Consider the following 22,303-nt stretch of genomic DNA (forward strand, 5'->3'; position numbering starts at 1 on the left):
TGCAACATTCTTAGTATGTGGAATATAATTTGTGATATTAGAAATTACCTGTGTTCTTCCACATACTTGTAATAATTAAATAAAGGGATACACAAGTGTATAATCAAGACTTAGCTCAGTAATAAGTAGAGATTGCAAAGTGATATGTCGTAATTGATAGTTTGTAACATGAGTAATTGCCTTTGTTCTATCATGTATATTGGGGTAAGTTGACAGAGTGATATGTACATCCTAGACTTAGTACAAACGAACAAAATTTTGAATGATTTCATATATCAACATCTTACATTTTAGCTGGATCTTTTATTTGTAAGATCGTTGGCTGTAATTGTAATTATGAAATTGACATCTAATGTTGTGGAGTTTATTGTTTGTACAGGTGGAGGCAAATGTCTGTGTGTGTGTGTGTGTGGCATCATAAATGGTTTGTTTTCATACCAAGTGGCCATTTTAGCACTGCAGAGAATATTTTCTTTTAAAACACATTCATTTTACTCCCATTAGTTTTAATTCCACTTACTCGTAAAACCATTCTAATGATTCCTTACTGGTAACTGTCCCTATAGGTAGCCAGGCTGGCCACGGAGTACGCCCGCACCTGTATCAGCCCCGAGGACAAGAAGCCAAACAGCTTGGTGGTCTCAGAGAACAGTGAGGTCTTTGTGTGGGGCAGCAACAGCAGCCACCAATTGGCAGAGGGAAGTCAGGAAAAGATCCTGCTACCCAAGATGGCAATCTCATTTGCTCAAAGCCAACAGGTTAGGTCGGAGGAGTTACTAGTACACTGATCCAGCAGCTATCACTACATTTTCATTTCAAGCTGACCCATGCCTGATTTTTGCCTTAGTTTCCCTTCTTCTGGTATATCATTGCTGGGGTTGCAAGACCTTGAATCCAAAATTTTAGTGCATTTTTTTTTAAAATCAATTATCAGATTTATAATCAGTTGAGAGATGTGCCACCCAAATCCTAAGGGCTTTTTACACTTGTAAAATTTTGCTTAGCCCCGGACCAACGGTGGGGCTGGGGGGGGGGGGGGGGGGGCCTTAGCCCCACTATCCTTAGCCCACTTTCTGTTTACACTCGTTTTTGCCAAAGTGGGCTAGCCCCACCAATAGTACGGTACTATCTGGCCCTGCAAAATAGCAGGGGTTAGCACCGCAATTGCGGTGCCAAGCAAGTGAGTGTAAACAGAACGAAAAAATAATCCTGGGCTAAGCGACGGAGACGAAGTCCGACCCTCACTGACCAATCAGAAACGAGGTCATCAAGTGCTGCCGGTGCGTGCGTGTACGTGTACAGTACACAGCGTAATTATGAATATTCATGTGGTTTGGAAAGTCCTGGGCTAAGAAATACGAGTGTAAAAAGGTCAGTTTTCTCCTTAGCCCCGGACAAGAGATAGTGCGGGACTAATTGGCGAGTGTAAAAAGCTGAAAAAATTGGTACGGGACTAGCGATAGTCCTGGGTCAGAGAAAGTCCGGGGTTAAGAAACACAAGTGTAAAAAGCCCTTTAGCTGTCTTACTAGAAAATGAATCCACTGCTTCATGTCAAAGGAATTGCAATCCTGTTTGTTATAGTGCTCTGGCTGCCATATGTTTCCACTCTCCTAAACATTTGACATTTTTGAGATACAAGGTTTAGTCACCCCAACAGCGACATTTTATACCATGTAAGCTGGCCGTCCAGCCAGTCTTCAACTTGACATGTAGCCTCATGGATTCTCCCTTCTTTAATTTTATGTTGTTGATGTTGTGGTTAAATCAGAACTTACATGAAAACTTAAGTTCATGCAAATGTAGATAATGCATACGTGACACACACTCAGATCAGAAATGGATTTAAAAATGAATCATGACAGCTTGAATCTAGTGAAGTGTGGAAAAATTGTGTTGTGTAAAGTGTAATAGACTGCTCAAATGACTATGGTTTCATTTATCAAATATTTTCTGGGGCAGAATCATGATCCTAAATATGTTTGAGGCATTTTTAAGTGACAGATAAACGCAACCATGAGTAGAAACGCAGATTTGAAATGCCATTCAAAGACTGAGTAAAAAAGCATTTGAGACTACAAGTGCCTTTTTGCGAGTAGATAAATGCAATGTCATTATGAAACATGTTCCCATGTTTATATGTCCAAGCTGCCACGGTCACATTCTAGTATACAGGCCGTCGGTTGACCTCTGCATCTTGGGCTACTTGAACCTCAACCTAAACTTGAGCAGCCACTAATATCTTTTTATTCTGTGATCAGATTGAAGCTGGACAGTACTGTACCTTTGTCATCTCCTCCGATGGGTCTGTGAGAGCTTGTGGGAAGGGCAGCTATGGAAGACTGGGTCTGGGGGACTCCAATAACCAGACCCAACTCAAGAAACTCAACTTTGATAACAACATCATCACAAGGATATCCTCGTCAAAGGTGAGTTATGAGAGCAGGTACACACACACGCACATACATGAACCAAAAGAAATAAAACTAAAACAAAAACCTTTGAATGGGTTGGTGGATATGCTGACTGTCTAGCAATCAGGGGATTGTTGGTTTGAGTCTACCCATGATTTTTATCTTGGCTACATGCTACTACTAAAACACAGAATAATCAGTGTGTGTTTATGTTGATGAAGGTCAATTTGTTAATCAGTTGCAAAAAATCAACTCGACTTAAGATTCAGATGTCTAAACTTTTTCAGGACTGAGGATACCGTAAGTTCCAAAAATATTTCAAGCATTTCAAAAATAGTTTGCTTGCCTTCGGGTTTCTTAATTTAAGTGACTGATATTCATATTTTATGAGAACTTTTGGGGTCATGTACACTGTATGTTATTTAAGCCAGGCAAGCTCTAGCTCCAACTTTGCAGCAGCATTGCACAGACCGTTCTTGTTTTGTGCGTGACGTGAATACATGATAATTGCGTTCGTTGTAGGACAATTAGTCCCTGGACAACTGTATTCATGATAATGTCTGCCCCTTGCCCAGACTATCACTCTGTAGGACAACTGCCTTCAAATATTACCACCAGGCACTTGCTCCTCTCCCAACCCTGATCACTACCACCCATAAAATGATCCCTTTTGACCTTTCTTCTACTCATCGCCCCCTAGGGGTCAGATGGCCACACCCTTGCCCTGACTTCCGAGGGTCAAGTCTTCAGCTGGGGGGACGGTGACTACGGCAAGCTGGGCCACGGCAACACGCTGACCCAGAAGTACCCCAAGCTCATCACCGGGGTGCTGACCGGCAAGGTGATCGTCTGCATCTCGGCCGGCTACCGCCACAGTGCCTGTGTGACGGACGACGGTCAGCTCTACACCTGGGGAGAGGGGGACTATGGAAGGCTAGGTGGGTAAAAATGAGTGTCAATCATGGAAACACCTATAAAGTCAAATCTTGTGCCTCATCATGCATCTCAATGTAAACATACTTTATTATGTAATAAAAGCAAAAATAAACTTTACCAACCCATGTATGAAGTAAGGGCAAAGGCAGTCTGTAAAATGCCCCAATTTTTTTTTTTACACAATCAGCTCTTTTTCCATATTCTTGTTGATTTCGAATAGTCAGCTTCTATTTTATCGTGTGAAGGAATCTGTAAGTGCATTTTTTCAATATTTCATGTGGGTGTAAACATATGTCTAAATCTGTTTCCTGAATGTCATCCAAAGCTCCTTCATGGATTCAAGCTGCAGCATACAAATGTTGCAGACATTTCTTTGAATCCAAAGATCCTGCTCAAGAATATGACACAATGTTGTAAGTAATGTTGATATGGAAGAAGAATAAGTCTTGTTCATATCCATGCACTAATGTCAAAATTGAGTAAGGATGTTGAGAACTTACCTGTAAGATAAAAAGGATAATTCTTAATTCCACCATGCACAATTTGTGAGGCAACTTTCTTTCATGAGAGGTATTAATGTTTGTGTTTGTGTAATAGGTCATGGGGATAGTAACAGCAGGAACGTCCCCACCCTTGTCAAGGACATCAGTAACGTTGGTAAGGTGGTTTGTGGGAGCTCCCACACTATCGCCGTGTCCCAGGATTGTCGCACCGTCTGGTCTTTTGGTGGTGGAGACAACGGTGAGTCTGACCTTTGACCTCACATTCAAATTTTGAAAAGATGGGGGACTTTAATGTATATTTCACCTATTATGAGTTTTGATTGACAGGTAGGAAATCAATTTTATTGATCATGTGACATGAAATGTGTTTGTTTGGTATGCAACTCCTTTGTGAGGGCAGGTGCACCTGTTCAGCGAATGTACTCCTTGCACCTGACATTGGAATGTATTGATCCTGGAATGTATTCACATTGGAATGTATTGATCTTAGAGATATCACAGTAAACAGGTCTGCCCCCCCACGGAAAAAAGCAGTAACTGACATTTTTATGAATGTTTACTTTTTTGCAAAAATGAATAGTTTACCCAATGCTCTTCAATGTTAATAGGACAGTTTTGCAGAAAAAAAAAATGAAAGTGACCAAAAATTCAATTTTTCACTTTTGCAAAAAGCAGTAACTGCATCCAGTTGATTCAACTTTGCAAGTTTCCCCACGGAAAAAAGCAGTAACTAACAAAGCCCACGGAAGAAAGCAGTAACTAACAATTTAGTCTTTATCATTCAGACTCTGTATAGTCCTTCCTGTATATTTTTTTTTTCCCTAATACCATTTATTTTTTCTACTAATTTTTTTTTTAAACAATGTAAACAGCAGTTTCTCCCATAATTTAGGAGAGGAGATATAAAAAGATTGTTTCACCAGTAACTTGACTCTGCCCGCAGGGAATCATATGACAAGTTGTAGAAAAAGCTTCTTTCTGGAGACTAGCAAACCTGGCAGACTCGGCGTGCTCTGAGTGCAGAATACGCGTGCAGCAGCTGCATGCGCATAAATTCTGCAGCATACAGTAACTATAGCTAGCTAAACATTGCATCACATCACAGTCATCACTTGCACAGTATTGCAGGTCTTGTACAGTCTGAGTGATCATGCCAGTGCTAACCGTGCTGTCACACAGTTTCTGCGGTCCAGGCATGCCTGTAAATCTATCATGAATTGCAGAGGAAAAGTCATGGTAGCCATGGCTTTGGCCAGAACCAGAAGATCTAGGTGAGCTGAAAATATATTGAAGGGAGATGAGCACTAGTATTAATGCACTAACGTTAGTCTAATGTTAGATGTAGGCCCTAAAGTTTAAAATAGGTCTACCAGATCTAACGTTACAGAGTAGATCTAGATTCTAATCTATTGTTAACTGTTTAGTGTTAGACAAAATGTCAGTAGGCCTAATCTAACGTAATAGATCTAGGTCTAGCACTAACATTGGGCATAGATCTGTAGTCTAGCTTAAGTGTAAGGTCAGAGTTCGACTACGATCTAAGACGAAGAGACTTGACTTTATTGTCTAGTCCAGGGTCATGTGTCAGGGGCCAGGCCGGGCACTCCAAAGTTCAATTAGGGTACATAGGTCAATAGGTGTCTACCTTATTTTTACACAGAATGTCATTCAATCGAGAAGACCTAGTCTAGGTCTAGCGATAGGTCCTAGATCTTATAGATCTAGACTAACCAGAAAGTAGAAGAACTGTCTTTATAACCTGGTGGTGGTAACAATTCTCCTCCTATGGTCATGTGACATGTGCAGTTACTGCTTTTTTCCATGGGGAAAACAGCAGACTCCTGGCCGTCTGCAGTTACTGCTTTTTTCCGTGGGGAAACTACCCAGAATCAAGGGTGAGCCACCGCAGTAACTGCATTTTCCTAAATAACATTTAAAAAATAACGGAAACATAATTTTTTCCTAGGTATTGTTAGACAACTAGGTATGGTGCATAATCATACCACAAAATTATTTTTGAATGTTTCTGTGTTTTTAAAGAATCTGCAAAAAACACAAAATCGCATTTATCTCAGCTCAGCAGCTATGCAGTTACTGCTTTCTTCCGTGGGGGGGCAGAGGTCAGGCTTTGGTTTTAAAGGGGTAGAGCAAGCTAGATCAAACTACACCATTGTATTGACATAGATGGGGATATCATGATTTCCTTCCAAATTTTTGTCATTGCTTTTATGTACCGTTTACAGTGGCTTTTGCTTTTGTCTCTCCTTGTTAATAGCAGCCGTCTTAATCTGCCGTTGCATTTGCTACAAAGAGGTCTGATAATTGTGCATAATTGCCACAAGTAATCAAACTTGCTTGGACACCACAATTATGTTTTCATATTGGCTCGATCAGAAGAAAATGTTTTTCGTGTTGAAACTAATATATTGCCAATTTGTGTCAAAGATGACTTCATCAATTTCATGCTTTATTTTGTTTTGTTTGTTCATTTGTTCTTTTGTGTACTAGGCAAGCTAGGTCATGGGGACACAAACAGAGTGTACAAACCAAAGATCATTGAATCCCTGATTGGTCTATTCATCAAGAAGGTCGGCTGTGGCAGCCAATCATCTCTTGCCCTGACGTCTACTGGCCAGGTTAGTCTTGATTCAGGAAATGTAAGTTTGTAACAGTGATGACAGTTGTGATGGCGGGGATGATACTATTCTCAAGTGGGACTTTATTTATATGTTGTCATGAAAAGAAATAAAAATATTTGGTTGAGCAAAAGCGTCAAATGATTATCACTTTTAAATTCTATATATTTACTGTCCTATAGTGAATGGTACTTTTTGTCATTGTAGTATGAAAGGTAATATTCAGTCGTAATACTGCAAAAACTGAAAACAAGGAAATGTATGATCACTCTGAGATAATTACAGTACAGAATTTATAGCAACAAAACTAGGTAATGTTTTCTTCAGGAACTTGTGCTGAAATAGTCCTTTGCAAATTCTGCAGACACACCAAGATAATTAGTACATTGCACAGAACTTTGAACAGTTTCTCTGCAAAGGATAATTCATTATATGGTGTGAAAGATGAACAGGTACAATTGATAGAGTCCTTTCTATTTTTAGATATATTACATCAAACAAAAACTGCCTCAAATTTAGGTATATTCCTCACTGACTGTTTATTATAACATTGTGCTTTTGCTTGCTTCTTCAGGTATTTGCTTGGGGCCATGGTGCGTGTCTTGGCTGTGGTTCATCAGAAGCTATTTCGCTGAGGCCTAAGCTTATTGAAGACCTGCAGTTCACGAGAATAGTAGACATGGCGTGTGGGGACAGCCACTGCTTAGCTCTCACACACGGTAAGAAGGATGTCTGTCAACTTAAAATCTGCTGTGACATTGTGGTAAAAAAAAATGTTTTGCTGTATTTTTGTAGCATGATGTATGTGGGTGATACCGTTCACTTATTACAAATCACAAAGGTGAACTTAGATCGGTGCATATCACTTGCCCATTTCTTGTAAGGTATTTAAAAGAGACCACTTCACAGGGTTCGTACTACCTAGAAATGCCTTGAGTAGAATTCCAGGTTGAGATAAATTTCAGGGTACATTATGTTACTTTGATGTACATGTACCAAAAATGTTATGGTGGATGAAAAATAATTCTTGGCAGAAATATAAGACATTATTATATTTTTTTTTTTATGACAACACAATATATTTTTGGATAAAGCGTGAAGAAATGATTTCTTTCTAACCTGTGTCTCATTTCGTACTTTCTATACCGTTCTAAGTCTTAGAATAAAAGATTAATGAGAAAAAAGTTGATGGGGTTGTCAAAGACTTCTTATGAACTGTGACTGTGTATAGAATATTCTTCTGGACCTGTCTTTTCTTCCACAGACAATGAGGTATATGCATGGGGCAACAATGCCATGGGTCAGTGTGGTCAAGGCCATACCACCAGCCCCATCACAAGGGTCAAGAAAGTGACCAGTCTGGAGGGAGTGACCATTCACCAGATATCAGCAGGGACATCTCACAGTGTGGCCTGGACAGCTTTGCCCTCTGACAGGTCAGTGGTCAGTGGTCAGTGGTCAGTGCTTCTAAAATAGACCGGTAGAGTATCATGGGTTAGCATCACAACGTACAAAGTGACTTGAACCTTTTGGACACTCTGCCAAAGTCATGAAATTCATTACAACTGGTAGGTACATTGTATGATTGTACATGCATACCTTATATCCCCATGCAACTAGTGCATTTTGAAATAATGATTGAGTAGATTCAATTTTGATTTCTTCAAAGTTATTTACAAATACAATTTGTACCAATGCTGGGGTCAGTTTTTACTTAAAATTGTGTGTAATTTGTCTGAAAAATCGAATGACTGGGCAAATGAAATTTCATTTAAACTAAAAACATAATATTTTATCCATGAAAGATCCCTGTATATTGATTATTTCTTGAATCGGTCATTCTCTACTGGAGTTTGGATATCAAAATGGGTCCAATTTTCTATTTGTTTGTCATGACAATGAATGTGACTTGTGCTTTGCTCCCAAACGTTCAGACAAGTTGTGGCCTGGCATCGTCCATTCTGTGTGGATCTCCAAGAAGGCACTTTCTCCCATCTCCGTTCCTTCATTGAGCACTACTGTGAGGGGTTTAACAGCCCCACACCCCCGCCCCCATTCCCCACTGCAAGGTGAGTCAGTGCCCTAATGGCCTGACATCCTCACTTCTGTATCTAGTAACGTGTGACTCTGTATAGTTGTACACTGTGTGGTCGTAAATGACTGGTTCTGTTTTAATGTTCATGTGTGCCTGATAGATTTACAGTTTGAGTCAGGCATCTGATCAAGTTTGTTTGATTGCATGCTCAAATAGTGCTAGGGAGTTATGTTGATCAGGTTGTCTGTCTATACATGTATTCATAGGTCTGTCTTTTGTATTTCAAAATATCTAGTTTACATGATTAAAGGGGGGGGGGAGGAAGGAGTAAAACTGTGTTTGATTGTGTTTAAGTTATTTTTTATTTGACATCTTCACAAGAACTGAATATAGAGATACACTGCCTCACTTATATTACCACAAATGTATTGTTCATTGAATGATGCAAAGAGTCTCAGACAAGAGTGTACCAGCATGGACCAAGATAGTATGGGAAATACTTACTTGGTTGCCCTTGTCCAAGTCAAGTTTATTTTCCAAGTAATCTGCATGAGGTGTAGATGCACTGGTAAGATTTTTAGAAATTATGGGAAGGTCAAAGGTAAGGTCACTAACTTTTTGCTAAAATCATCACTTTCCATCCCTGACTTCAGTTTGGAATGTACAGCGGTGAAAGGTATGATGGAAAGAGTAAAAATAGACAATGACCAGTGTGGAATGATAGGGATGAAAGATATTACTCTGAAGTCCAAGGTTATTGAACTTTGCCTATAAATGTCATGTTGTGGATAATAACATGTAGTCCAGTGGGAATGCCATTTTGTAAGAAAGATAGAAGTTGATACATGTATTTTGTTTGTGTGTGTTTGTGTATTAAAGTGTATACTATAATGCCACCCTTTTTTGTTCTCTCCGCACCTTGGGTGATGCAGGGAGTGCCAACAGATTGTCCTTAATAACACTTCTTTCTTCTCTCTCTCTGCACCGTGTGTGACACAGGGAACACCAACAGTTTGTGCTGCTCTGCCTGAAGCTGCTCTGTACCCACCTTCAGCTGGCCCTGGCAGGTGGACTGACAGCTAGTGTCCTCGGCTCCCAGGCCCGCCCCCTCAGGCACCTCCTCTTTCGTCTCATTGATGCCAACACACCACCGTCCATCCAAAAGGTTGGGTTTCAGTTTGACTGGTTTGAACTATTCTGTGCCAGTGCCATAGAATGTCATTATTTGGTGATGATGATGCTGACAATTAGATGATGATGAAGATGATGGTGATGGTGGTGGTGATGATGGTGGTGATGGTGATGATGGTGGTGATAGTGATGATGGTTATGATGGTGATGATGGTGATGATGATGATGATGGTGATGATGATGATGATGGTGGTGGTGGTGATGATTGTGGTGATTGTGGTGATTGTGGTGATGGTGATGATGATGATGAAAGAATGATGATAAGGATGATGATGCTGATGATGATGATGGTGATGATGGTGGTGATGGTAAGGATGATAAGGATGATAATGATGATGATGATGATGATGATGATGATGATGATGATGATGATGTAGATGGTGAATTGTGATTGTGTTGGTGCTAATGATAATGGTGATGGTGAAGATGGTGATAATGATCAGTGTGATGGTGTTGGTGATGGTCATGATGATAATGATGGTGATGAAGGTAATAGTGATGATGACACTTATTGTGATGATTTGCGATGATAATGATTATGATTATGATGATGCTGATGATGATGATGATGATCTGTATGGCATGATACAAACTACACATTAGTAATGTGGACACTTTTTTGTTTTATTTGTAAGAGAATTGACAAGAACTGATCAAATAAGATGATTTGTTTGACCTTTACTGTCTAATGATATTGGTTTCCCTCATCTGTGTCCACCAGGCTGTGAGTGACACTCTATCCATTGGGGCTCCTCTCCTCCTACCACCACTCAGGGAGCGCATGGAGCTCCTCCACTCCCTCCTTCCCCAGGGACCAGATCGGTGGGACAGCCTGTCAAAGGGACAGGTCAGTCCATTGTAGATGATGAGCAATGTGATCTGATAAATGCAAGATATTCAGTTCAAGTCCTGCCTGTGGCATACGTCCTTTGACAAGATATTTTGCCCGCTATGTCCATCTTGTGGTGGAAAAACTGGGTCCCTGGCAGTGCTGGGGTGATGCTGATACCAAAGCCCTCCCAAAGACTAGTGGTAACAGTAAACAATAATGAGGTTGCCTTTTGTAAATGACCATCAATGTAATTCACTTGAATGGGTCGATAACAAGAGATGAAGTTGAGAGTTTGCATAGCAATATTAGGGTTTCCTCCTTCTTGCATTCATTCTCACGTGACAACCACAATTTGCATGCTTTAAGATGTGAAATGGACCATGTGATACCAGTTTTTATCTATGCCTCCAACCAACAGAGAATGCAGCTGGGTATCGTTCTCACCAGTCTTCAGGAGAACATTCACGTGGCCTCCCTGCTGGGGTTCACATCTCCCCTTGAGGGGGAGCTGGATGCCCCTCTGGAGGGTGAAGGGTCAGTCATGTCCATGGGGGCCTCCAATGGTCAGGACACACACCTAGCAGAGGTCTTGATGAAGACTTTGCTTAGAAACCTGGGATATCACACAGTAAGTGGGAAATTGTTTTGTTCCCGTGGTTATAGTTTTCCTTTTCCGTCAAGAGTGCGTGAGGCATGTAGATTTTAAAGCAGTGTATGTAACTATACATTATGTTTTGAAAATATTCTCACAAGTTTCATACATGATATAAAACACTTTTTCATATGGCACAATTTGCCCGGTTGATACCATATGCTGACCATTTGTAGGGATCGACATCATTCTCCCATTTTCTTCTTTGTGGTGACTAAATAGAATGGACTTTACTAGCATAAACATTGATAACAGTGATAAAGATGATGATGATTCATTCCACCTGAACATTAATATTTTCTTGAAACTCTTTGTGAACAAGTTTTGTGTAACCTATTTTAATTGCTGTGGTGTATCTATGCTGGATTACACACTTGGTACACAGTACATCATGCGGCATGATAGTCTTCCTCGACATGCTTTTTTTTTTGGCTGATTTAAAATCTATCGCATATTGTGTTCATAATTGGAATACAAGGGTAGTCAGAAAGTGGCTAGCCTTTTACTCTAGCTGATTGTCATTGGTGTGAATTTTACCAGGATGTAATAATGCTATGGGAACTTCAATGCTGGGAGTTTGAATGCGACATTTTATGCCCTTTGTTTGTTCTTCTATTGTCAGCAAAAGTTTGTCTCATATTCAGTATACAGTGATAATAACCTTGATTTTAAATGTACATTGTACACCCATGTTCCTTCCACAATTGTATTATTTATTGTATTGCTGCTACATTTTCCTGTTAATTATAAAGGCAATGTAGAAAAATACTTTGTTAACAACTTATGTTTATGAATATGTATGCCACCAACAATGTATGTGCATGTACAATGATAAAACAGGAACCAGTAAATGAAATCAAAATCAAAATCAAATAAAAAATTTGCCAACAGGAGCAAGCGTTTGGTGAGCTAGAGAAAAACAGTGACAAGCGCCAGCCATCCATACCATGTGAAGACGGGGCACCACCATCTCACCTGAGAGAACTTCTCTCATCCCTCCAGAAACATCTCTTGGCGTACTGCCATGTCAGTAACTCTGATGAGGTAAACCAGGTCTATTCATTCATTCATTCATTCATTCATTCATTCATTCATTCATTTGTTCGTTCATTCATTTGTTCATTCATTCATTCATCTCTAAAACTTTTCATTTCTGTTTTTATCCTCGTCTGATAAGAAAGCAAAATAATATTACAACAGCGGTACCGAAAATATGACCAAAGAACATATCCTGTTGATCCTGCAAATGCTGAACTTGGTAATATCCTGATATGATTTCTATAGTTGAAGAATCCACCAATAACACTGTCATATTAGTATATAAATTACTGAGTTACTGAGTTATGAAAAAAAGTTTGTTGCACACTACCCATACTGTACTGTGCTTCATTTGGCTTTTCCAAGTAGGGGCTGATAATGGTCATAGCACAAGATATATAGTATTAAAAGATGACAATATCAGTAAGGACATGTGTAATGAAGAAAAAATATGTCAATCTCTGACCATGTAAAACCAACTAAATAAAGAGCAATGGTGAAAATAAGAAAAGAAGAAAATAAGAAAAGAAGAAAGTGAAATTACCAATCTTTCTCCAGGGTGCTTAATCACTTATTTCTCTGTGATTTTCATTTGCTCATCAAGATGTATGTGTTGAAATATTGCAGGTTCCTTTATTTCATTCACCCTGTATTTTCTTTCATCAATATACCTTTGCTGTGTAGCTGCAAGTTATAAATGTGATCGCAGTCATTTGAGACAAAGAAATCATAGACATTATCTTTACAGGATCAAAGACGCTCAAAACTGCTTGCGCCATGATCAAAGAGATGCTTCATGTACATTTACATCATACCTGTAACTCACTCAGAGTTTTACCCTCGTCTTCCATTCTCCATCTCCTGTTCTTGCCCCGCCCAGATCTCCTCCGGTGTGTGTCTCCTCCACAAACACCTGTGCCTCCTCCTCCCTCATGCTGTGGAGGTCCTCCAGAGGTCCACCACCCTCCTGAAGCAGAGTGGCATTCACACCTCCCAGGCCATCAGGAGCAAACTCAGAGGTGCACTTTCTCACCCATACCACGTCACATTTGTGCCGCAATTCCAAACCAGTTATTAGATTTCTGCGAGAGTCACAATAGAGTGTGCATAAACACAATGATGTGGAGACTTTCTGAAAGCATGACAATGAATTGTGTAGGATATGAAAAATATTAAACAAAACATGATTATGACAAAATTTTGTGATATCATTGTCTATGAAACAAATTCAAGAAGTACTGTTTAATGTTACTGCAAGGTATATATATCTATTTGCATTCATGACGGAACAAAGTAATGGACTCGTAATGGTGCAGATTCTATTTCGTGTGAAAATGGAAGATATCTGCATTACATGCAATATGGTACAGTTGTAGATTGACGTGCCTGGTGTCATATCATGATGATAAACGATGGCATATTTTGATGAAACTTCCAACCCCAGCCTTTTCTTTTTTTTGAATTTGTTTGTTTTGTCTTGTTTTGTTTTTTAAGCTGGAGTTTCAATTGTGTCTCAGTAGAAAGATTCTCATATAAAAATGGGATATAGTTCCAAGGTTACTACTAGAGAGCATATTTACATAATGTACTGTTTGTGTGTCTGTAGACTGTATTGTTTGGTGTGTTATCTTGTGCAATACATTTTTGTAGATGATTGTGTCAAAAAGAAATGTATTCATTCACTCTGTGTTTTTCTTCCTGCCGTTTTCCAAAGATGTGTTGTACAACTCTGCTGCTGGCTCCATGCTGTCCCACATCCTCCACTCCCTCCTCCTCCTACCGGTGTCCGTCACACGCCCCCTTCTCCACCACCTCCTCACCCTTCTACCGGAGCTAGACAGGCTCAATCGTCTCCTCCCGGCTGCAGTCGTTTTGGAGGAGCAGGAGATGGAGTGGCCAATGAGAGGTGAACGCACTTTTCATCAACCACTGATTTTGAATCATTTCCCCCTTTTAGCCACCATGCAATAGAAGATTTTTGGGAAAAAAAAACAACAAAACAAATCAAAGTCATTGATGTCGTTTATTCTAGATAGAAATACTTATTTTGAAAAGTTCAGAATTAGGGTACTAAAACCCTAACCTGTATCTTGCTGTAATCTCTCTACTCCATTTAAATTGTATTGGACTATTTTTCATAATGGCTTGTTATAGATTGTTAGTTTTACATTGTCACTTCCTTTCCCAGTGGGAGTTAAATCGATTAGTTAAACCTCCTTACCATTGTTGTCAGGTCAGTATTGTCATGAGATCCCTCAGAAATCCATCAAAATACAACACAGTGTCGGAGAAAGGTTTCTGTATGTAATAATTTCTTGTCCCTTCCTACACTTAAAGTAAACATATCACTAAGCCTTGTGATGTTGAATAGTTAGGCAGAATTGAAGTGAGGGTCCTCCATTACATGTCCCTCCTCCTTCTCCTCCCATCACAACAGTGACATCAGACACCCCAGACCCCACAGCCATGCCCCTCCCCCAGCCAGTGCGTGGCTGGGTGTGGCTGGTAGACCTGGAGCGCACCTGTGCCCTGGTCATCGGCTGGTGTCTGGGGGGCATGCTGGCCTGGAAACCCCTCTCTAAGGAGGAGCGAGAGACCAGTGGCTGGATGGTGTCCAGACTGACCCAAAATGGCCGGGAGACACAGGTGCAGCACATTGGTGAGTGTCGGCAGCTTGTGGGTGGGGTGGGGTGGGGTTAGAACAGAGACAGACAGACTGACAGACAGACAGGTCGATGGACAAAGGCTTGATTCAGTTGAGATATTGGGATGATCCAAATTTATGATACTCTTGCCATTATAGCTCACCCTTGCCTGAAATACCAGGAGAAAAAAAAAAATGGCAGAGTGCCAACTACGGACAAGTTCATTCAGTGTGATGAATTACAGGTTATCATTTCAGAGAAATTTATGGAAAATTATGTTGTTGAAATCATTGAAACGATTATATTTTAACTAGAACACTCATAACTTGCCTATGTCACTGTGTTAATGAGACTACATATGTATCTGTTAAATTCACACTAACAAGCTTTGTATGATGCCAAGAAAGAGTGTACAAAGAGTGTAGACCAGGCTTTGTCTCAATCTTCATCCTTGTGTCCTTCTCCATGTACGCCAGACAAACTAGTCAGCAGGATGTCAGAGGCAGCCCTGTCCGGCGACGACGACTTCGACATCTCGGAGCACAACATCCCCAAGGCCTGCCTCTCCCTACTGGACCTCACACTGGGCAAGAGCCGAGAGCCCGGTCAGTCCATCTGGACCACCATGCAGGACTACACCCTCAGTAAAGGTGCAGTGGACCATGGGATTCCTTCTTCCTCCTCTTTCATTGTTTCCTCTCCCTATGTTGTTGTTTCAGACCCTCCTTTTAGTCTTCTAAGTAGCCATTTTATCTTCAATTATAAATAGAATATTTAAATCAACAACTCATGAATCATAATTTCAGATTGTTTCTACTAATCAGTCATTGATGTTGCTTCAAGATTGATTGTGAACTTGAACATTTTTTTTTTTAATTCTTGTATTGTAATTTTGCCTTCTTGTATTGATTTCAGTGGTATGCTGTCTCAGTATAACACAGCAATGATCAGTGTCGTAACTTTCAACTCTGATTTTATTGATAAAAAATGTGTGCCCTTTTTCTCTTTTCTCTGAGCTCTAAGTGTATCCTTTAAGATAGAAATCAGTAAGTAGATATCATCTTACGCATATTAAGATCTTGTAGGAGGTGTGACGTGAATACTGCATATTTTGTTTCCCCTCTCAAAAGGTTGGGAAACGAGCGATGAGGAGCAGGATGACCTCTTGGACCGGGCAACTCGCTGTCTCCTAGCTTGCCTTCTCAAGCACACTGGTCTGATGGCTGTCGCCACACAGAAATCAAGGTATCCTCAAGATTTCTGATCACTTGAGCTTGAGATTAATGTGCTCTTATCAACTGTTATAAACTCTTATCACCCCTTTGCGTATATGTTCATCCCCTGTTAAACTTCATCGTATTTCTTGCACAGGCCCACTTTGATTGAATAATTTATCTGTTCAATTGACTGTCATTGATTAGTTATACTCTGTTTTGCCAGCTCTATTTCTTTGATTTTTATCTCTAGAGTAAAATACTCTATTTAAGATATTATTTAGTGTGATAAGTTAAACATCTTATCACAGTAATCTTGACCAGAAATTCATCTCAATGCTCATGTCATGATGCAGTGCTTCCAAGACGCATAGAGGAAGCTGTTGAATCCATATACTCTTACCTGCTGCATATCTGAAATTTCAAAACTATTGTTACAGTGGTTATGTTGATCATTTAAGATAAGCTTTTCTTCAGCAATACCTCAATTGTCAAAATGTTTATCCTCTATCTTATGATACTCAAAATCTAATCAGGATGCATGAAGTCATAGTGTGAACTCATTGGGAGAGATTTTTACCAAACAATCCATTTTTTATCAGCAGAACTGGAGTGGAAGACTGTAAGCCACTGATAGAAGTTTACCGCACCGTGTACCGGGTCAGACACAAGCTGCTCTCCACCAAGCTCATGCAACACCAGGAGACGGAGGAGGAGATCCCGGGATCAGGGGCGGGGCCCGTTGCCATGGGAGACTCCTCCATTTGTGTGTCTGACTCAGAGAGCGGAGAGAGAAACAGGTACCCTCCTGGGGCTGGGGCTGCCGCACCTTCCTCGTCGTCATCGGCTTCGTCATCGATGTCGGCTACTGCTTGTGCTACTGCCTCTGTCATTGCTTACAGTCCAAGATCGAAGAAATTTTACCGCAAACCAGTTGGTATGTTGATATTGGTGCTTTATGCATCTTGAAATTTTCTGTGTCTTTCCCCATAGATGCTTTCAGCCATAGTCTTTTATGGGCCCTGCTATATCTTGCTAGGTGGTTGATACTCATGATTTGGTAGTTGTGTTTTTCTGAGTAAGAGTATTCTGATCATTGATCTGATGTGGAAGTATTAGTACTTCTCTTTAACAAAATGCCAATATGATCACAGTGCTTAGGTGATCCTTGAAGTAATTGATATTTTCAGAAATTGGCCAAAGCATGCAATGATTCACACTTAACATACATGTAGGTCCACATTCATGCTGAATGTTTGTCATGGGTAACTGTTACATGCTGTGGGTTGAAAGATTATTTTTTTTGTCTGTAAACACAGACGGCAGTGAAGCCATTGACTTTATAAAAGACTAGAAAGTCATTTATATGTTTATTTGATGGGAAAAGTAACAACTAGGAAAAGAATACGGCATTGTTAGTGAAAAATAAGTAAGAAGTGAATTTCACTTTAGTCTCCATTGCATCTTCACGTTGAATGTGTGATGATACTACAGTATAGGGTGTTTGTAGGAGCAATGGTTGTGCTCTAGGGAAGATATATGTATCTCTATCACAATTTCTTCTTTCTTCCCCTGGGTTAGATCAAGTAGGGGCGAGCTCCACCCAGCTGCTGGGCTCTAGTCTCTCTGACTTGGAGGTGGAAGGCGAAGGCGATGTCCAGAAGCCGGACCCAGGGAACACGGATGACGAGGACGACACCGTGAGAGAAGACTCCGAGCGAGGAGCTGGCTCCTTGAAGATCGCCCCCAAACAGACCTTCTTCAGCTTCAGCGAGGCGTGCAAGTCACTCATTGAACGCTGCATGTTCCTGGTGCTAGGCGTGGCTCCGGCATTACGCGAGAATGGATCCAGTGATGCAGGTAATCATTTTGACTTCACATAGAGTCTGACCTCAGCTATCCAGCCATCACTTACCTTGATCTCTGTATTATCCAGACTTGAGCTGGCTTACAATCTTCTTCATGCTTTCTTGCATTTTTGGTGCTTAATCTCAAATAATTGCAGACTTTACATTCCTGTGAATGATTTGGTCATGAAACTTCAAACAAATCTGTACAATTTATGTACACAATTTGAAGTTCAGTAGTTTTTACCGTGAGAGGTGATGGCATACGATGCTGCACTAGTCACGTGACAGTGCACTTCAGTTTTACCATACAGAGGCAGTATTTGATGAGTCATGATCTTAATCTTATTCTCGGTCAATATTAATTAACTAAAGACATGTATGAGAATGGATATTTTACTCACATTTTATTTGTAGAAGACCTGAATATGGAACATGACAATACCATGCAAATAATCATACAAAATGTAGTATTGGTAGGTTAATACTGTAAAACGAGGAATGTTCTCATGCATTTTAATTTCGTGAATTTCGCGAGTGCCAGGATTCGCGAAATTAAAATGCACACGAAAGTTCTTGTCTACACTATATACATTGAATGTTAGAGGCAACTTGCGGAAATTTCATGCCGCGAAAAAGGCCGTCGGCTCCAATTTACAAACATTTCATGCCACGAAAATATCATGTTTTACAGTGTTAAATGTGTACCCATATACCCCCAGTAGAATGTGCCAGGAAGTGCCATTTTTTAGCATATCTCTTTTATCCGGCCAAATCATTTATTCGAATGCCGGCCCATCACGACTTGGCCGGATAAGTGAGGATAGACTGTACTTATTTTATTCAGACAAAGAGACTCGTTGTACAGTGTATGCTCTAATTTGCAGATTTTCATACATATGCATTTTCACATGTTCACTTTTGCCTTTTGAGCTTCTCCATAACCAGATTTATTTTGCTATCTCTCTGTCTTTCCCTTATTTTCTTCTCAGGAGATGATACATTACAGAAGAAGAAAGGAGAGAGCCAAGCAAACAAGGTAGTGAAGTTCCACAGTGATTGGTTTAGTGTTGGTCAAATGTCCTTTAAAGTTCAGTTATTTCTAAGTCTTGATGTAACTACACAAGATAGGTCATTAAACCCGACTCCTCTAGACACGTCCTGGACGTTATAAATGGTTCCTTTCTATTGAACATTTTTTGAAGCATCAGACATTACTGCAAACCTAGTGCTCGTATCAGGTAATACTTTTTAATTTGTTTTGATAGTGATCAGAAATACACTTCACTGGCTTATATGGACAACAAATGTGTGACTTGCACAAGTCTATTATGTTGAAAGAGCAGTATTAGGGCTATGGATTAATTTCAAGTCTGTACATATGGTCTAGAATAATGCATGACAAAATATGAACAATTTTTTGGAGTAGATAAAGTGTATTTGTGGCATTGATTACCTGTGAACAAAAAGTTATAGTGCACGGCCATGCAATATAACAAAAGTAGTGAATGTCACATGGTGTGAATTTATCCAGTCAGACATTGCACTGTAAATGCAGTATTTACTGTATGACTCGTGGGCACTTCACTTCATATGCCATATGTTTCAGAAGGCCAAAATAACCATGTTCTCTATAAAAGCTGTTTGTTGGTGGTCAAGCATCAACTCTTGACCAATGAATATTTTTGTTTATTCCTATCAGAATGAGAGGGACGATAAAGTGACCAAGTCCACTGATGGTCAAGATTCCAGCCAGAGGTCAACGGACAGAGGGAGGTCATCTTGGAGTGATGCACTGTCTAGGAAGGGGTCATCAAACTCTCAGAATAGGAACAAAGATTACATCTGTAGGTTTCTGACCGACTGGGATGGTTTTTCGAGTTACATATGGTGAATGAGTGTCAATTGTCAAGGGACAAGTCATTGCAATCATTTAAAGTGAAAGTAATTTGTGTTCTATTCTAGCAGAAAGACAGATATATCACTACAATGTATACCTTTGTCTTCAAAAGGTTTTATGATTCTCTTGATATCATAGTTGTGTTTCCTTACACTGCAGCAATTTTTTATTTAGCAAATAAAAGTGTAATACATGATTTAAAGGGACCGTATAGTTTTGGTTGAGACCTAATTTCAGGTTTCTGACATTTTTTTGTGAGATAATGAGAAACCTCTTATGAAATATAAAAGAGCATGTAATTCTATGAGGAATTCAACGTTTGATAAAAATTGGTTTTGAAATGGCCGAGATATAAAGTGTGGGAGCCATACTTTATTACAGTCCCTTTGTTTTACTTTGTTTTTGGATGTTTCAGTCATTCCAAACCCGATTCTCATCAAATAATCTTTGAATTCCTCTTAAAATGGTATGTTCTGTACTATATGGTAAGTGTTTTCTTGGTATCTCGCTAAAAGTTAAAAGCCCAATTCTCATCTCCACCGATACTGTACCATCCCTTTAAGCTTGTGTTTATCACGCAATGTAGTTACAGAGCAAATAGTGAGATATAGCATATTTGCTTTAAAAGGAATTTTTGAGATTCTAAATACTTTGCTCTGACTCTAAAAGAGTTAATATTTCAAATCACAGAGTTGAATGATGATTAGAGGGAAAACCATATCAAAATTTAATGTTGTTTATGCAATGTAGTTACCAATTTGTTTGGACACTCATATATACGAAAAGACCCAAGTATCAAGAAGATGTATTTTTCATGGATCAATTCATGTATAGCTACACTGTAATTGTTTCACTGTCTCACACTGCAGCTTTTGTAAGGAGTCTATGCACTGAGGCAGTCAACTTTGTCTGCCAAGAATTCTCCCCAGCCCAGACCAGCCGTAATGAGGAAGAGCTGCTTTACTGCACAGACCCAGCCACTATGGCCATGGCGCTACAGCAGCAGCAGAACAGAGCAGAGGTGAGGATAAGGACCAGACTCCCCAAAGTAGCTACCTACATCCTCATTATGTTAAATTCTGTGGTGTGGGGGCGCTGTGGCATAGTGGATAAGACTCCCGACTCCCAATCGGAGGACGCGAGTCCGATTCCCGTCCAGTGCCCTGGACAAGATATTTTTACCCACCATGTCCCTCTTGACGCAGGTGTATAAATGGGTACTTGGCAACACTAGGGCAATAGTAAGGCCAAAAAAAAAAAATTGTTGCATTGGCGTAACCCGCCCGACCCTAAAAATTCCGCCGACCCTATGTTTTTTTTATCATTTTTTTTTGCTATCGATATCAAGTATCTTCTTGATTGCGATCGCGATCGCAAAAAACCCGGAAGTGGAAACGGCTCTGGGGATATCGGATGTACGAGGGAGAGATCCACAGAACTCTTACACTGTGTAAGAGTTCTGTGGAGAGATCTCGCTAGCGCCTCGCATAGCCTCGCTTGATCAGTAGGTCATCTGTTTCCAACACGGACGCGTACTCTATCAAGATTTATACAGTGTATACTTAGCATTCAGACTGCAATGTATTGTGCACAGTTTTGCCATAGGTTTCTTGTGTGGAGAACTTACACGAATCTGTATATGTGGGACTGTAATAGAGATCACCGTGTGCGATGAAAAGATCGTACATATGGGTCAATTTGCATCTATCTTGTCTAAGTCAAAATAGTAAAATATGAAGTGAAAACATTCAGGATAAGGATTTCAACATCTTTAAATTCTGTGAAGGGGTATAATTCGAGTAATATCGGCCTCATAAATGATTTGTAGAATAGATGAACACAGCACATACGGTGCAGCAGTTGTAACTGTTTACTGAGCACGAGTTATACACGTAAAATGCAGGTAGCAAAAAAAAAAAAAAAAATCCGCCCGACCGACCCTATTTGAAAATCTCATGTTACGCCAATGCAACAATTTTTTTTTTTTGGCCTAATGACAGGGCCCTCTGGTAGAGCATTGGTAACACTAGAGAGGCTACCCTGGGTAAATAAGGCCTTATCATCATCAACCAAGGTTATCTAAGTGTTGAAGTTGAGAATTGGAGGGCTGCTGTGGAAACCAATGTGCTGTAATTTGGATGTCACTCAGTTTTGACGTTGAAGAACTTGTTTGAAGAAGAGGTTGAAGAAGTTTGTATGTTGTACCGTTTGATTACATAATTTCCGTATAATCTTCAGTTATGTTTTATAATTTTCAATTTAGATTTTGATTTATACAATCATCACTGGGATGACAAGACGTTGTATCTCAAATTTTGGTGAAAATATATATATTTTTTTTCTATCAGTGGTCAGATAATCAGTTAAGTGAAGTCCTGTCCAAATGCTACAGTGTAGCTGTCTTACCCCAAAAATGAAGCCACCATGGCATGTCAAAGGAAAGGCTCTCCCATTTGCTATAG

At 39.9% G+C, this 22,303-nt stretch overlaps 1 protein-coding gene across 1 annotated transcript in view; it reads left to right on the top strand.

Moving 5' to 3' along the window:
- Nucleotides 1-22,303, top strand: part of LOC140230553 (probable E3 ubiquitin-protein ligase HERC1) — a 72,075-nt gene that overhangs the window by 2,655 nt on the left and 47,117 nt on the right. Inside the window, exons 3-24 of the mRNA XM_072310698.1 lie at nucleotides 567-758; nucleotides 2,260-2,427; nucleotides 3,113-3,350; nucleotides 3,946-4,089; nucleotides 6,360-6,487; nucleotides 7,062-7,206; nucleotides 7,752-7,923; nucleotides 8,422-8,556; nucleotides 9,522-9,687; nucleotides 10,435-10,560; nucleotides 10,964-11,173; nucleotides 12,089-12,241; nucleotides 13,116-13,254; nucleotides 13,950-14,141; nucleotides 14,673-14,894; nucleotides 15,357-15,530; nucleotides 16,011-16,136; nucleotides 16,717-17,031; nucleotides 17,676-17,954; nucleotides 18,934-18,980; nucleotides 19,644-19,788; nucleotides 20,711-20,862. Of these exons, the coding sequence (XP_072166799.1) occupies nucleotides 567-758; nucleotides 2,260-2,427; nucleotides 3,113-3,350; nucleotides 3,946-4,089; nucleotides 6,360-6,487; nucleotides 7,062-7,206; nucleotides 7,752-7,923; nucleotides 8,422-8,556; nucleotides 9,522-9,687; nucleotides 10,435-10,560; nucleotides 10,964-11,173; nucleotides 12,089-12,241; nucleotides 13,116-13,254; nucleotides 13,950-14,141; nucleotides 14,673-14,894; nucleotides 15,357-15,530; nucleotides 16,011-16,136; nucleotides 16,717-17,031; nucleotides 17,676-17,954; nucleotides 18,934-18,980; nucleotides 19,644-19,788; nucleotides 20,711-20,862 (3,768 nt within the window). The remainder of the gene's footprint in view (nucleotides 1-566; nucleotides 759-2,259; nucleotides 2,428-3,112; nucleotides 3,351-3,945; nucleotides 4,090-6,359; nucleotides 6,488-7,061; nucleotides 7,207-7,751; nucleotides 7,924-8,421; nucleotides 8,557-9,521; nucleotides 9,688-10,434; nucleotides 10,561-10,963; nucleotides 11,174-12,088; nucleotides 12,242-13,115; nucleotides 13,255-13,949; nucleotides 14,142-14,672; nucleotides 14,895-15,356; nucleotides 15,531-16,010; nucleotides 16,137-16,716; nucleotides 17,032-17,675; nucleotides 17,955-18,933; nucleotides 18,981-19,643; nucleotides 19,789-20,710; nucleotides 20,863-22,303) is intronic.

This window comes from Diadema setosum, chromosome 7 (assembly GCF_964275005.1).
Source record: "Diadema setosum chromosome 7, eeDiaSeto1, whole genome shotgun sequence".
Classification (NCBI taxonomy): Eukaryota; Metazoa; Echinodermata; class Echinoidea; order Diadematoida; family Diadematidae; genus Diadema; species Diadema setosum.